General features: G+C 49.9%; 1 protein-coding gene across 1 annotated transcript in view; it reads left to right on the top strand.

Moving 5' to 3' along the window:
• ADAM12 (ADAM metallopeptidase domain 12) overlaps nucleotides 1-13,839 on the top strand; it is a 391,557-nt gene that overhangs the window by 344,980 nt on the left and 32,738 nt on the right. Inside the window, exons 15-20 of the mRNA XM_040254432.1 lie at nucleotides 1,838-1,946; nucleotides 2,060-2,258; nucleotides 5,184-5,261; nucleotides 8,056-8,164; nucleotides 12,442-12,577; nucleotides 13,175-13,283. Coding sequence (XP_040110366.1) covers nucleotides 1,838-1,946; nucleotides 2,060-2,258; nucleotides 5,184-5,261; nucleotides 8,056-8,164; nucleotides 12,442-12,577; nucleotides 13,175-13,283 — 740 coding nt within the window. The remainder of the gene's footprint in view (nucleotides 1-1,837; nucleotides 1,947-2,059; nucleotides 2,259-5,183; nucleotides 5,262-8,055; nucleotides 8,165-12,441; nucleotides 12,578-13,174; nucleotides 13,284-13,839) is intronic.

Genomic DNA, 13,839 nt, shown 5'->3' with positions numbered 1-13,839 from the left:
ATGACCTTTTTACCCTCTGCGTCTACGGTTTCAACTTTTTTAGATTCTGTGATGGTGTAGTATTTGCCTTTCTGTATCTAACTTATTTCCCTCAACATAATGTCCTCCAGGTTCAGAGTTTCCTTCCTTTTAAAGCCTGAATAGTATTCACTTATTCTATATATATTCGGGGTTTCCCCAGTGGCTCAGCGGTAAAGAATCTGACTGCAGTGCAGGAACCACAGGAGACCCAGGTTCAATCCCTGGGTGAGGAAGATCCTTGGAGAAGGGAATGACTACCCACTCCATCCAGTGTTCTTGCGTGGAAGATTCCATGGAGAGAGGAGTCTGGCGGGCTACAGTCCATGGGGTCGCAAAGAGTCAGACATGACTGAGTGACTAATTCGTGTCCAGTTTAGGTAAATGCCTTCGGGAGGCCTCTCTCTAATGTTTTTTTTTCCCCCCAGAAAACAGAGAATGGGAAAATGAGAGGTCCACGGGTGAAGTGCAGAGATCAACTGCTGAACCCATGACTGGTCTCAACTGCTACACGGGCTTTGTTTCATTTGTCTGCCTGTTTGTTTGTTGTTTGTTTTAATGAGATGCTGAATATGTCTGATGAGGAATCAGGTTGAAGAAAGATGGACTTTTTAGTAATAAGAACAGCATCTGATCCCTGGGAGAAGGGGAGCGTTGTCCATCACGACATGGTCATCTTGGAAGGCTATGCAGCCTCCCCAGAGCGGGATAGAGAGACGGGCAAGAGGCAAAACTGGGCTCTGGGAAGTTGGCATCCTGGCAGATGTGAGAGGAAGTGCCCAGATAGGACACCCATGTGGAAAGGAAGGCGGGCCCGGGACACAGCACAGGGCTTACTCTGAAGGACAGGGAACATTTGCCTGAACTTCTCACGTAGTCCTCAGCAGATGCCACCATGCAGAGCGTTCTAGAGCCCTGCGGAGCTCCAGCAACGCAAACCCCAGGGACATGTTCTCGCTTTCCTTGGCCGGAAGATGTGCTAAAAAGGACCATTTCCTGATCTCCCTGGCTCCCACATACCCCTCTGCTGGGCACTGTCCTGCTGTGTGAAAGGACTGGGAGGTTTTACGTCTCATGCCCTCTGAGGGCAGTCTCTGCCTGACCAACATAGGCATTCGTCGAAGCCGGTGCTTGCTCTGACAGGGAGCTTTGTGAGGCTGCACACGGGACGTGCGATCCCTGCCTTGCACGTTCTCTCTCTTTCTGTCTGCCTCTCTCATTGCTTCTTCTCATTAGTCATCATTATTCCGTGGAGCCTGCTTTAGCTTGCATTTTTTCGCCGAGTTGTGTGGGAGTTGTTCAAGAAAGCGAGCCTCCCTGCTTGACCGCAGCCAGCCAGTCAGCACCTTGGTGTGGGGTCGGGTCTGGTCCCAGAGCCAGACCTCACCTCCTGAGAGGTTGCACATGTCATGGGCCTGCAGAGCAGCCCTCCAGAAGAAGGAGTGAGGGAACGCAAGCTCTGCTGTGAGCTGAGCGGGCTCAGGCATCAGCCAAGATGCCAGGTGAGACTTCTCAGGACACTGGAGCCCATCTCCCTTTATAAAGTCAGGCGGTGGTTTCGTTTACCAAGTCGTGTGCGACTCTTGCGACCCCATGGACTGTAACCTGCCAGGCTCCTCTGGCCGTGGGATTTCCCAAGCAAGAATACTGGAGTGGGCTGCCATTTCCTCCTTCAGGGGGATCTTCCTAACCCAAGGATCAAACCCAAGCCTCCTGCTCTGCAGGCAGATTCTTTACCGACTGAGCCACCAGTGCCGTTCAAAGAAAACTATCCCAAAAGTTTGCAGGAGGTGAGAGTGCTGCTTTGCTTCCGTTTCAGGTGCTAAACCTGCCCCCGGGATCTGCTTTGAGAGAGTCAACTCCGCAGGTGACCCCTATGGCAACTGCGGCAAAGATTCCAAGAGCTCCTTTGCCAAGTGCGCGATGAGGTACGGGGGGAGGGTCTGTGTCCTGACCACACCGTGCCTTTGAACCTCCCAGATCACTTAGGGCTGTTTCCACACTTTCCCTCTTTGAGGACTGTCTGTTCTTGCCTTTCCAGAGACGCTAAGTGTGGAAAAATCCAGTGTCAAGGAGGTGCCAGCCGACCAGTCATTGGTACCAATGCTGTTTCCATAGAAACGAATATCCCCCTGCAGGAAGGAGGCCGGATTCTGTGCCGTGGGACCCACGTGTACTTGGGTGATGACTTGCCGGACCCGGGGCTCGTGCTTGCCGGCACAAAGTGCGCAGACGGAAAAGTAAGCCCCAAGTGCTCCCTTGTGTCACAAACGTGAGTCTGGAAGGACCCACTGAGAAATGTCCTGTTTGAGACCTGAGTTACAGGGATGGTTTGTTTTTCAAAAGCCAATTCTCAGAATGCTGCCTCTGAAATCCAGTTCTTTGCACCTACAAGGAAAGAATAAATAAGCAAATCCTAGCTTCTCGGCTGACCATTGAGATGCAGATTTGGGGAAATCACAGATTTGGGGGAAATCGAGCTTGTTTTCTCAGCCCTTCAGTGTTAAGAAGTCTTTTCTACACTCTGGGTGTTATGCGAGTTTCCAGCCAGGAAATTACTCTGGAAGGAAACACAGCAGCGTATTATATTGTTCTTGGAAATGTGGTCTGGGTTTTTGGCACAGCAGGGACTTGTTCTCACCTGGACAGAATGGGAAGACATATGTGGTTTCAGAGACCCCCACAGAGGGACAGGAGAGGGGAGGAGATGGGATAAGCTTAAAGCCAAAGGGGGTTTTTTGGAGACAAGGGGGAAAGGTAGACTGAGATATCTGGGGGGGGAGGTTAGGAATGAAGTACACAACGATTAAAAAAAAATTGAGATTTTCACATTCTGCAACATTGATTTATTTTTTTCTTCCCACTAAACTTTCTCATCAGACTGAATGATCGCAAGTTAATAATTAGCATTTTAGGAAGGAAGATGCTTTGATTAGGGCCCCATTTTCAAAATGAATATGAAACCATTACTAACCGGAGGTCACAGAGCAGAAAGGAAAGGTGCTGAGCCAGCTCCTGCAGCTGGGTCCCCAGGGCAGGAGTCCCCTCCTCCCCACCCCACCCCCTTCCCTCACATGCCAGCAATGCTTTATCCTTAAGGAAACAGGATGATATGCGAAACACATTATACATTCTGGGTATCTCCTTAATCACACACATTCGTTTATATTCCAGTCTTGACATTAGAATGACACCATTTAAACGGTGATTTGAACAGCCAAGGCCAGGTGCATCTGAACACTGAAATTCCAAGGACTCAATTTATCAGTGAGCTTTTCACTTCATGTGCAAAATTAAATGTGCTTTGATCTCCTTCCTGCAGAGCCCCGGTTCTTTGAAAGCCATCTTTGTGCCTGGCCCGTGGGTTGGGGGAGGGCAGCACCCATCCACTGTGATTCTGCCTGGGGTCCTGTTGTGCTCATTGCAACCCCAAACAGTTTCTTTCATCAGCAGGAATGTGCCAGTCCCCTTGGCCAAGACCCCACCAGCCCTGACAGCCGCTTCGACCAGCACTTCTTTTGCAGGGCATTCATCTTGCCTTAGATAAGCTGCAGGGGTCAGATGGTCAATATCTCATAGGAAGGTCCTGCTGCTGCTGCTAAGTCACTTCAGTTGTGTCCGACTCTGTGCGACCCCATAGACGGTAGCCCACCAGGCTCCCCCGTCCCTGGGATTCTCCAGGCAAGAACACTGGAGTGGGTTGCCATTTCCTTCTCCAATGCATGAAAGTGAAAAGTGAAAGTGAAGTCGCTCAGTCGTGTCCGACTCTTTGCGACCCCATGGACTGCAGCCCACCAGGCTCCTACGCCCATGGGACTTTCCAGGCAAGAGTACTGGAGTGGGGTGCCATTGCCTTTTCCGTAGGAAGGTCCTACTTGATTAAAAATGCTTCTGTCATCTAAAAATTCAACTTTTCTTCCTTTGATTCCACCAATTTGTAACATTTTATAGGAGATAAAGAGCCTGATCCCATGAGTCTGGAGTATATTATGCACCTTTGAAATGAGACTAAATTCTTTCAACCAGCCCAGTATCATTTAGCAAATTACTGCCTCTGCAGAAGCTTGATAAATACAAGGGAAGTGTCTGTTCTCCGCTGTTGAGCATTTCTGTTGATGGTTTATGTCATCAACGATGATGCTTGTCAGTCAGCACTTGGGGAAAGTTCCCATATTTTACTATTTCCCTTGCAAGATTCTCAGATCTTGGGTTCCTGGAGTCTTTGAGTCTCTATAGGCACAGGTGAAGGACTAAGCTGTTTTGTTCTCTCCTATATCTTTTAATAGTAGAGAAAAAATGGGGACAAAAATGCTGAAATATGTAGATGTTGTTGCAAGCTCCAAACAAAAGTCATAAGGAAATCAGTTACCATAATTTCAGAGTTGCCCAAAACCATATAACATGCTATGAAGATAGAAGACTCCCATACTGTCCACGTTGATGTGAGTCTTGGAATGGGCTGAATTTGGAGGTGGACATCAGAACCTATGTCCATGGCAGAGAGCACCATTATGCCATGTACGTTAACTGAAAGATGGTCTTCCTGGAGTTTTTCTTTGCCTTTTCTTTTTGTTTTTTAATTTTTATTGGAGTATAGTTGATTTACAATGTTGTATTAGTTTCAGATGTATAGCAAAGTGAATCAGTTACACATATACATATATCCACCCTTTTTTAGATTCTTTTCCCATACAGGTCATGACAGAGTATTGAGTAGAGTTCCCTGTGCTATATATATAGTAGGTCCTTATTGTTATTTATTTTATATATAGTAGTGTATAATGTCAAACCCAGTCTCCCAACTATCACTCCCCCCCACCCTTACCTGCTGGTAACCACAAGTTTGTTTTCTACATCTGTGACCCTTATTTCTGTTTGGTAGGTAAATTCATCTGTACCTTTTTTTTTTTTTTAGCTTCCACATATAAGTGATATCGCATGATATTTGTCTTTCCCTGTCTGACTTCACTCAGTATGACAATTTCTAGGTCCTCCCTTGCTACTGCAAATGGCATTATCTCACTCTCTTTCGTGGCTGAGTAGTGTTCCATTGTGCATATGCTCCATATCTTCTTTATCCATTCCTCTACTCTTTAATACACAGACACGTGTGTGTGTGTCTGTATATGGACTTGGATATTTACTATGCTTCCCTCCTTCTCCAGATCTGCCTGAATCGTCGGTGCCAGAATGTCAGCGTCTTTGGTGTGCACGAGTGTGCGGTGCAGTGCCATGGCAGGGGGGTAAGTAGGTGAACTGCCTTCATGTAGCTAGCCCATAATTAAGTTCAGCACTAAATCAGTCCTTTGTAAAGGATTTTCGCCATCCATCACTTTGTAAACATATAGCAGTGTCTCCTCAGTGTTTTCTTCTGAAGACATTCATTTTCTTTGACCTTTACATGGCGTAAGAAATGGGATTTTTATTTAACAAAGAAAATCAGATTGAATGGTAATTATCTTTTAAATTGACATTCTGGATTTTTTTTGAAAGGACTTTGTCATCTTCAAAGTAATTTTAACACTAACCTTCCTTTATGAAGAGTTTTTCATTAGCGTTGCAAACGAAGCTGTCTCTCTCACAACCAAGATTCAGAATATGTGTCTGAGAAATATTTCCAAAAGCAATTAAAACAAAGAAGACAGCACATACTGACCACATGTTCTTGAAATCACATACAGTGGGTTTCAACTAAAGAAGGCTGTTGTTTTAGTTCAGAGGATTTGGGGGAAGGGAGGATTCTAATTGTTCAAAACCTAATTTATTTTTCCTGATGGGCTTAATTATTTCCAATGGAATCATATTAATCTTGATTAGCTATGCCAGTGGTTCATTTGTTTTTCTGAAGCCTTTTCTGCAGAAATGGTGCTCCAAATTCTATTTTTAAAGCTTGCAGACGCTTGCCGATGATTCTAACGCAGAATGATGGAGGTCTGCATAAGATTACTTTTGTGCTGTAACCATGAGGGGCTGCAGTGTCACCTCAGATGGGTCTGTTGGTGGTGAGCGTAGCTGACTGTCAGTATAAAACGCAGGCTGTTCACGTCTTCGTTGGGCTCGTAGACTTCTTCCTAATGGCTGGAAGGAATGATCTAGTGCAGCCTCAGTTTCTGACTGATGATGAGTCCAGACCCACTGGGGTAGGGACACGTCCAAGGTTGGGTGGCCAGTTAGCAGCAACGCTGGGTCAGGGACCCTGGACTCCTGACCCTCCAACATCCCTGGCGTCCCATCCACACATTGGAGAGGAAAGGCCCGCATTGCCTGGGGGCTGAGCAGCTGCCGTGACTTGGGAACAAGCAACAGCTAGACCCCTACCCTTTCCTTAGCAAGGCCAGGCTCACCAGGAGCCCCTCTGGGGTGGGGGGGTGGCAGTTGTCGGGGCTATAATCTCTCTGCCACAAGCCGTCCAGAGGGCCCCTGACTGTGGTTCACAGCAGGAGATAGTGCCTGAATCCCAGGGGTGGTGCCCCAGCCACAGGATCTCTGGGGAAATGGCAGGACATTCAGATTCCAGGCAGCCTGGGCGGTGCTGCCGCTGCTGCTGCTAAGTCGCTTCAGTCGTGTCAACTCCGTGTGACCCCATAGACGGCAGCCCACCAGGCTCCCCGTCCCTGGGATTCTCCAGGCAAGCTAGTGACAGTTAATTCTGCGTCATGTGAGCTTCATAGAGACATACTTTCTCACTTATCAGGCTTTCCTGACTGTTGGCCTGCTTGTTGGAAGCATCTGGGTTTGTTCATGTTGACTATGGTTGATACATCACAAATGAGATATACACCCCAAACATTTAATGTGCCTTAAAAACATAAAAGCGTGTATTTGGCCCCATCCAGCAGTATTTTGACGTGGAGCTGAAGCCTGCAGGATGGGAGCTCAGCCCTGACTTCCTTACACAGAACCACCCAAAGTGCGCCATCCACGATGTGTCGTTTGCTTCTCTAAGTGCAAGGGAAACTGAGACACTCACAAGCAACCTGAATGAGGAACCCTTTCTTCTGCAGCTTTTCCTGATCGTTTTTCAGTTGTCCTTCCCATTCCAAATTTGTCCAAAGTTCTTTTTAGGGCCTTACCTGTCATCCAGCATTCCCAAAGCATTCAGTCTCGTTGTCTTTCTAGAAAGGATTCCTTCTTGTTTTCATAATCATTTTCCACTGGTTCCAGTAGTAGTTCAGTCAGATCCGTGTACAATAATACATACGAGTAACAAGCAGAATGTCATCACAGGTGTCAACAGCCACCATCAGCCACCCTGGATCACAGGGTGAGCAAGCGTTGGCCCCTCTGTGGAGCCTCAGGGCCCACCAAGAGCAAAGCCGCCCCTCCCACCTTCTTGGGCAGCCCTTTCCCACGGGATCAGAGCCATCATCCTCTTATTTCACCAGGACATAGCTCACTGCTGGCTGTGTCCACCACGCAGGGGTAGGAGCTGGGACCAGCCCTCCAGAGTGTCTGCTGAAGGAATCAAAGCAGACTTTGGGGAGGCGGTACCTTGTGGGCATCAGGGGGAGCAGGAGGCCTGGCCGTCAGACTGCTGTGGGACCCCGAGTCACCCAGCCTCCCTGAGCACCCTGTCTGAAGTTGCCCAGGGTTGTCAGACCCTTGATGCCCAAGGGCATGGATTTCATGTCGCAGCAGCAGGGTCCCTTCCTCACTACTGAGAGGTCTTCTCATCTCAGCCAGATTGGGAGGGTTTCCTGGATCTAAAAAGAGGCACCTGGAAATTGAGACAGAAAAGAGGTGGGAGGCAGCCGGTGAGCCCTGATGGCCTCCATCTCTCTCTCGACAGCTGCTGATGTCACAGCAGCACATTCTGTTACATCTGCAGCCACTTGCTGGTGTGGTGCTGGGCTCAGGGTGCATCCTCGCGGTGGTGTGTCCAGAGTCTGGCTGCCTCCGTGTGGTGGCGGCACTGCCACAGGGCCTCTGCTTCGCTATGGGGCTCAGTTAGGGCTCAGAGACTTGGCGCTGCCCCAGGTGGAGGCACGTCCTAACCCTGCCACCCTCTTGGTGTCTTTGTCCCCCGCTGCCCGAAAGGTGTGCAACAACAGGAAGAACTGCCACTGCGAGCCCCACTGGGCGCCTCCCTTCTGTGACAGGTTTGGCTTCGGAGGGAGCACGGACAGTGGCCCCGTCCGGCAAGCAGGTGAGTGGTGACAGTGCGTCCGGGGAGTGGGCCGAGCTCCCGAGGGGCACGGGAAGCTGGGCCCTCAGGGGGCCATTGCAGGCAGGACAGAGGACCCGCCAGCCCTTGGTGGGCGCACAGCTGAAACCCAGTGGGGACCCCACAGGCCCGGGTGACCTGACGCAGGCCGAGGCCCCTGTTTCCAGACCCTCTCTCATCCTTCCCTGATCTTTGCAGAGACTCCTTGCTCTGCTTTGCTCAGAGGCTGAGGTTTCCAGGCTTCCCGGCTGGCACTAGTGATAATCCGCCTGCCAATGCGGGAGATGCAGCTTCAATCCCTGGGTCGGGAAGATCCCCTGGAGAAGGAAAAGGCAACCACTCCAGTGTTCTCGCCTGGAGAATCCCATGGACAGAGGAGCCTGGCGGGCTGCAGTCCATGGGGTCACAAAGATTCGGACACGACTGAGCGACTGAGCACGCACTCAGCCTGTGACATTTTCTCAGTTAAGGTCATCCCACCACAAACTGCCAAGCAGGTGTGCACCTCATGGCCGGAGGATCAGATTGCTTGGTCAAGGCCAGCCTTGTTTACTGAGGCCAAGAGCTGTGAAGTCAAGTGCCTTTTAAAGCTCTTACTAGAAAGATGCCATCCTCTTCATAAAGGGACTGGGCCCAGCCCAGCAGTCACTGTTGCTGAGCTGTTGTTCCCTGCGGGCACCAGGCTTCACGTTTTACAGGCATTAATTGAATCCTTATGAAAGTGGGCATTCTTCTTCTTCTTTCTTTACATACAAAGGACCTGAGGCTCAGAGAAGTTAAGTAACTTTCACAGTCACACAGCTAAGATTGAGACACAGGTCTACCCGTGTAGAGGCCCCCAAGGGCGGCTGTGCTGGGACCATCAGGTCTTGTCTCCCCAGAGATGATAAGTGGTCTCCTAGTGCAGGGCCATCTTCTCTGAGAGATTGGCAGCCAGTGAAGGGGCAAGTCAGGGTGACACCCCTTTTGAAGTGTAAGCAGCAAGTCCAGTGGTGCAGAGAGCCCACCATGAGCCCTGCTGGGGAGTCAGGGGTGAGGTGGGCAGGAACTGCCCAAACATACTTGTGTTGCCACCTTGGCACCCACCTGAGCCCCCGGGGCACTCAGTCAGTGGCTGACGGAGGAAGTTGTATGTCCTGCAGTGATGGGTGGGGTTGAATCTGTGGCTTGGCCAGCGTTTCCATGACAACAGACACAACACTGCTCTGCAGGGCCAGGTAGGAGAGCCCCTCCGAGCAGGCACATCTAGAGAAGGCGGTGTCGTGTTGTGAGGAAGGGAAGGGAACTTCCGGTCATCCCTGGACTGAAAGGTGAACGAGCCTCAGCGCTGCTTCCAAGGGCGCCCAGGATCCCACCCTCTCAGCCTGGCCCCGCAGCAGGTGGTCAAAGGGCCTCCAGGTCTCGTCTCTTAGCGCATGTCCATCCCAGGGGATAATAAGCTGGGTCTGGCCCAGCCTCCCTGTTCCTCACTGCCGTCCATGTCTTGATGGCTGGCCTCTCAGCTGCAACTTAATTTTCTAATTGGCCATTTCAGGGTTTTCTTTTTTAATGCATCAGAAACCCTGCCACCCATTCCATCCACATTCAAGTGAGCCAGATGTTCAAGGAATTGGAGAGGATGGTGGGAGACAGGCCACATGCTCTGAGAGTCTTTTTGGTGTGGACACCAGGGGGGTCTCAGGGTTCGGAGTTGCCAAAACATGGCGAACCCACTGAGTCACTAACTCATCATTGTACAAGGTAAGAATATTTTTTAAATGAAAATAACTGAAGAGCCAAACTCATCCACTGTTGCCATCATTTCATAAAAGAAAATAAGCTTAATCTCTTCCCCCCAAAACACCTACAAAAGAGAGGCCTTGAGAAGCCAGCCAAGAGTTACAGGGAAGGCCACACCATGGGTCTTACTCTTCAGTGCAGCCAGCCACGTGACCTGGGCTCAGAAGCTCATGAAGCCAGGATCTGTCCAGCATCTGCCGGGTGCCAGCTGCTCCTCTCAGTGCTTAACAACTGATCAGTTGAAGACGCAGGGGTTTGATTTGAAGAAACTCCAAAATCACTGCAGATGGTGACTGCAGCCATGAAATTAAAAGACACTTACTCCTTGGAAGGAAAGTTATGACCAACCTAGATAGCATATTCAAAAGTAGAGACATTACTTTGCCAACAAAGGTCCATCTAGTCAAAGCTATTGTTTTTCCTGTGGTCGTGTATGGATGTGAGAGTTGGACTGTGAAGAAAGTTGAGTGCCAAAGAATTGATGCTTTTGAACTGTGGTGTTGGAGAAGACTCTTGAGAGTCCCTTGGACTGCAAGAAGATCCAACCAATCTATTCTAAAGGAGATCAGTCCTGAGTGTTCTTTGGAAGGAATGATGCTGAAGCTGAAACTCCAGTACTTTGGCCACCTCATGCGAAGAGTTGACTCATTGGAAAAGGCTCTGATTGGGGGCAGGAGGAGAAGAGAACGACAGAGGATGAGATGGCTGGATGGCATCACCGATTCAATGGACGTGAGTTTGAGTGAGCTCCAGGAGTTGGTAATGGACAGGGAGGCCTGGCGTGCTGCAGTTCATGGGTTCGCAAAGAGTCGGACACGAATGAGCAACTGAACTGAACTGAGAAACTATACTCCAATACTTTGGCCACCTGATGCAAAGAGCTGACTCATTGGAAAAGACCCTGATGCTGGGAAAGGTTGAAGGTAGGAGGAGAAGAGGAAGACAGCATATGAGATGGTTGGAGGGCATCACCAATTCGATGGACATGAGTTTGAGCAAGCTCTGGGAGATGGTGAAGGACAGGGAAGCCTTTTTGATGAGCTGTGTTAAGACACAATAGGACCTTAACCAGAGGCCCCTAGACTGCTGGCTCAGCCTCAAAAGAGGCGCATGTTAGCCAGGAAACCAGAGCAAGGCTTTTCCAGTAACACTGAACAAGTGAATCCAGACAGTCTTATGTTGATTGTCTTCCTTAGACACACCCTTGGTAGGACTTGTCAGTTGAGGACAAAGTCCAGAAACAGGGTGTGAAGTCTTTCTCCCCCAGGGTAGGAGCGGCTTCTCTGGTTCCCAACCAGCCAAACATCCCGGTCGGAGATAGGAGAGCCTGGGTACAGAAGCTGCAGCCACGGCCATCAGCAGCAGCCCAGAAGGACTGAGGGGCACCTACCGAGTGACACAGACCCCGGCAGCTGGTGGGAGAACAGACTGGTGAACTGAGATCTGCGCTCCCAAGGAACCCACAGCTCTGGTGAACCCCCGACTCCTGGCACGCAGAGCCCTCCAAAGACAGCCCTTGGCCGCAGCTGCAGTCAAACCAACTCGATGGCTTGATTTTCCCTTCCTTTCTGCATCGTTGAGGAATCTTAGAGTCTCTGTACTAAACAAAATGGAATCAAGTCACAGAAAAGGGGATCTTTCCTTCGAGAATGTAAACAGCATCCTCCCAGAGATGGGGGTTTGCCCCCCACAGGCTGTGTTTTAAGTCCCTAACACAACAAAACAAAATCCAAGGGTGTTTCATTTAAACAGCCTGTTCTTTTTCACCTTCCAATTTGATGATAGCCAGAAGTAAGATCTTGGTCTAAAAAAATTCAAAAAACAAAAGTAAAACGGATTCTAACCCCCAAGAATGAGAGAAGGAAAGAGACTGAAGGAGTGTCATTGGGGCTGGGAAGACTTCAATTTGGGGACCACTGGTGGTACTAATGGAAAAAAAAAATCCGCCTGCAATGCAGGAGACCCTGATTCGATCCCTAGGTTGGGAACATCCCCTGGAGAAGGATACCCACTCCAGTATTCTTGCCTGGAGAATTCCATGGACAGAGGAGCCTGCTGGGCTACAGTCCCATGGGGTCGCAAGAGTCAGACACAACTGAGTGACTGACACTTTGACTTCACTTCACTTTGGTTCTGATGGGATTCTAGTGACAGCTCCCTGTTACTTTCTCTGACCACCGTTCCCCTGCTGTTGGCATGCTTGGAGGGCCCATGTGGCCAGAGCTGTGGTCCCACCTGCCAGATTATATTCCCCTTTAGCAAATTCCAGACTTGTCAGCAATGAATGATGGCGAGGCAGATTGCACCTCAAGCACGACCTTTGAAGTAAGGCTAATTTATCCGTACACCATTCAAGGATTTACTCACTGCATTTCTGGTCTTTCCTTCCAAGTTCGTTTTGCCGTAAATGTCACAATTTCATACTCCCCATATTTCACTATAACTGCCTCGTTCTCTGAGTCGAATGTGCTTTGTTTCAGATAACCAGGGTTTAACGATAGGAATTCTGGTCACCATCCTCTGTCTTCTTGCTGCTGGATGTGTGGTTTACCTCAAAAGGAAGACGTTGATACGACTGCTGTTTACAGATAAAAAAAACACCATCGAAAAGCTAAGGTACCCTGGGTTGGGGTCATCTTTTCAAGAAATGGCGTTTGAAAAAAGGCGACCAACTGCTTATCATTGTGTGTCTTAGCAAAGAAGGGGTCAGATTTTCTGTTGGTTTGGTGTTTTAACGTTTCTGCCAGACCAGCTGCCCCTTTCACTTTCCCCTCAAACTATTCACTGCTTATTACATAAATAAGCAGGGTGTTGATGAATTCCACTGGTGTGTTTTTCCCCACCCTAACCTTGGTAATTTTTATAAGACATGGGATATTAAAACATTTTTATCAGCGGGGTTAGCTTTTCATCCAAATATATTCCAAGATGTTGCTAAAATGCCAGCTTTATGCAAAAAGCCTCCCAGGTGTCACAAAGTTGTGTTTCTATGCATTGCAAGAACTTTAGTTTAACAGAATAATGGCTCTGGGGGAAAGAACTCAGTATTTATATTTTAGTCCTGTAAGAGTAAATCTTTTCTCTTGCATGGTTACCACACTGAGTTAAAAGAAGTGAGTTGTGTTTTGAGCGTTACTGTGAAAAACACGGGAAAGTCGAGTCAGGCAGAGGTGGTGGCGCCCCCCAGTGAGCGTGTCTGGGGTTGCCTTGCAGGTGTGTGCGCGCTTCCCGGACCCCCAGGGGCTCCCAGCCCGGCCAGGCCCACCTCACCCACCTCAGCAAAGGCCCGATGAGGAAGCCGCCACCTTCCAGCACACCTAAGGTGAGTTTCCAACAAGCGAGAGGTGAGTGAGTGAGCACGTGAGGACGCGGGTGTTTCAACAAGAGATTGAGCAGGACTCGACCCTGAGACTCTTGCTGAAAAGCACTGGGTCAGCCCCCTCGGGACGACAGAGGCTCCCCGAGGTGACGCTTGGGCTGGGAGAGGCTCAGGGTGCCGGATTCCACGGAGCCCACATCCCCGGAGGGACGTGGTCTTGGTCATCTCCCCGCCTTCACCCAGGTGGCCGGACTCCGTTGGGGAGGGGAAGGGAGGGGACTGGGCCTGCCCTCTGCTGGTCCTGACGCCGGACCCCTGCTGTGGTGCGAAGGTGCCACGGACTGGGTGGGGGGCTTCTGTGGCTCCCTGCCGCTCCCAGGGTGCATCTAGGGGCACACGGAGGGCGCGTCTAAGGGGCACACGGCGGGCGCGTCTAAGGGGCACACCGAGGGTGTGTCTAAGGTCACACGGAGGGTGCGTCTAAGGGTCACAGGGAGGGTGCGTCTAAGGGGCACACGGAGGGTGCGTCTAAGGGTCACATGGAGGGTGCGTCTAAGGG

This window comes from Oryx dammah, unplaced genomic scaffold (assembly GCF_014754425.2).
Source record: "Oryx dammah isolate SB20612 unplaced genomic scaffold, SCBI_Odam_1.1 HiC_scaffold_14, whole genome shotgun sequence".
Classification (NCBI taxonomy): Eukaryota; Metazoa; Chordata; class Mammalia; order Artiodactyla; family Bovidae; genus Oryx; species Oryx dammah.
The sequence above is the reverse complement of the archived record's forward strand: the minus strand, read 5'-3'. Positions and strand labels throughout refer to the sequence as shown.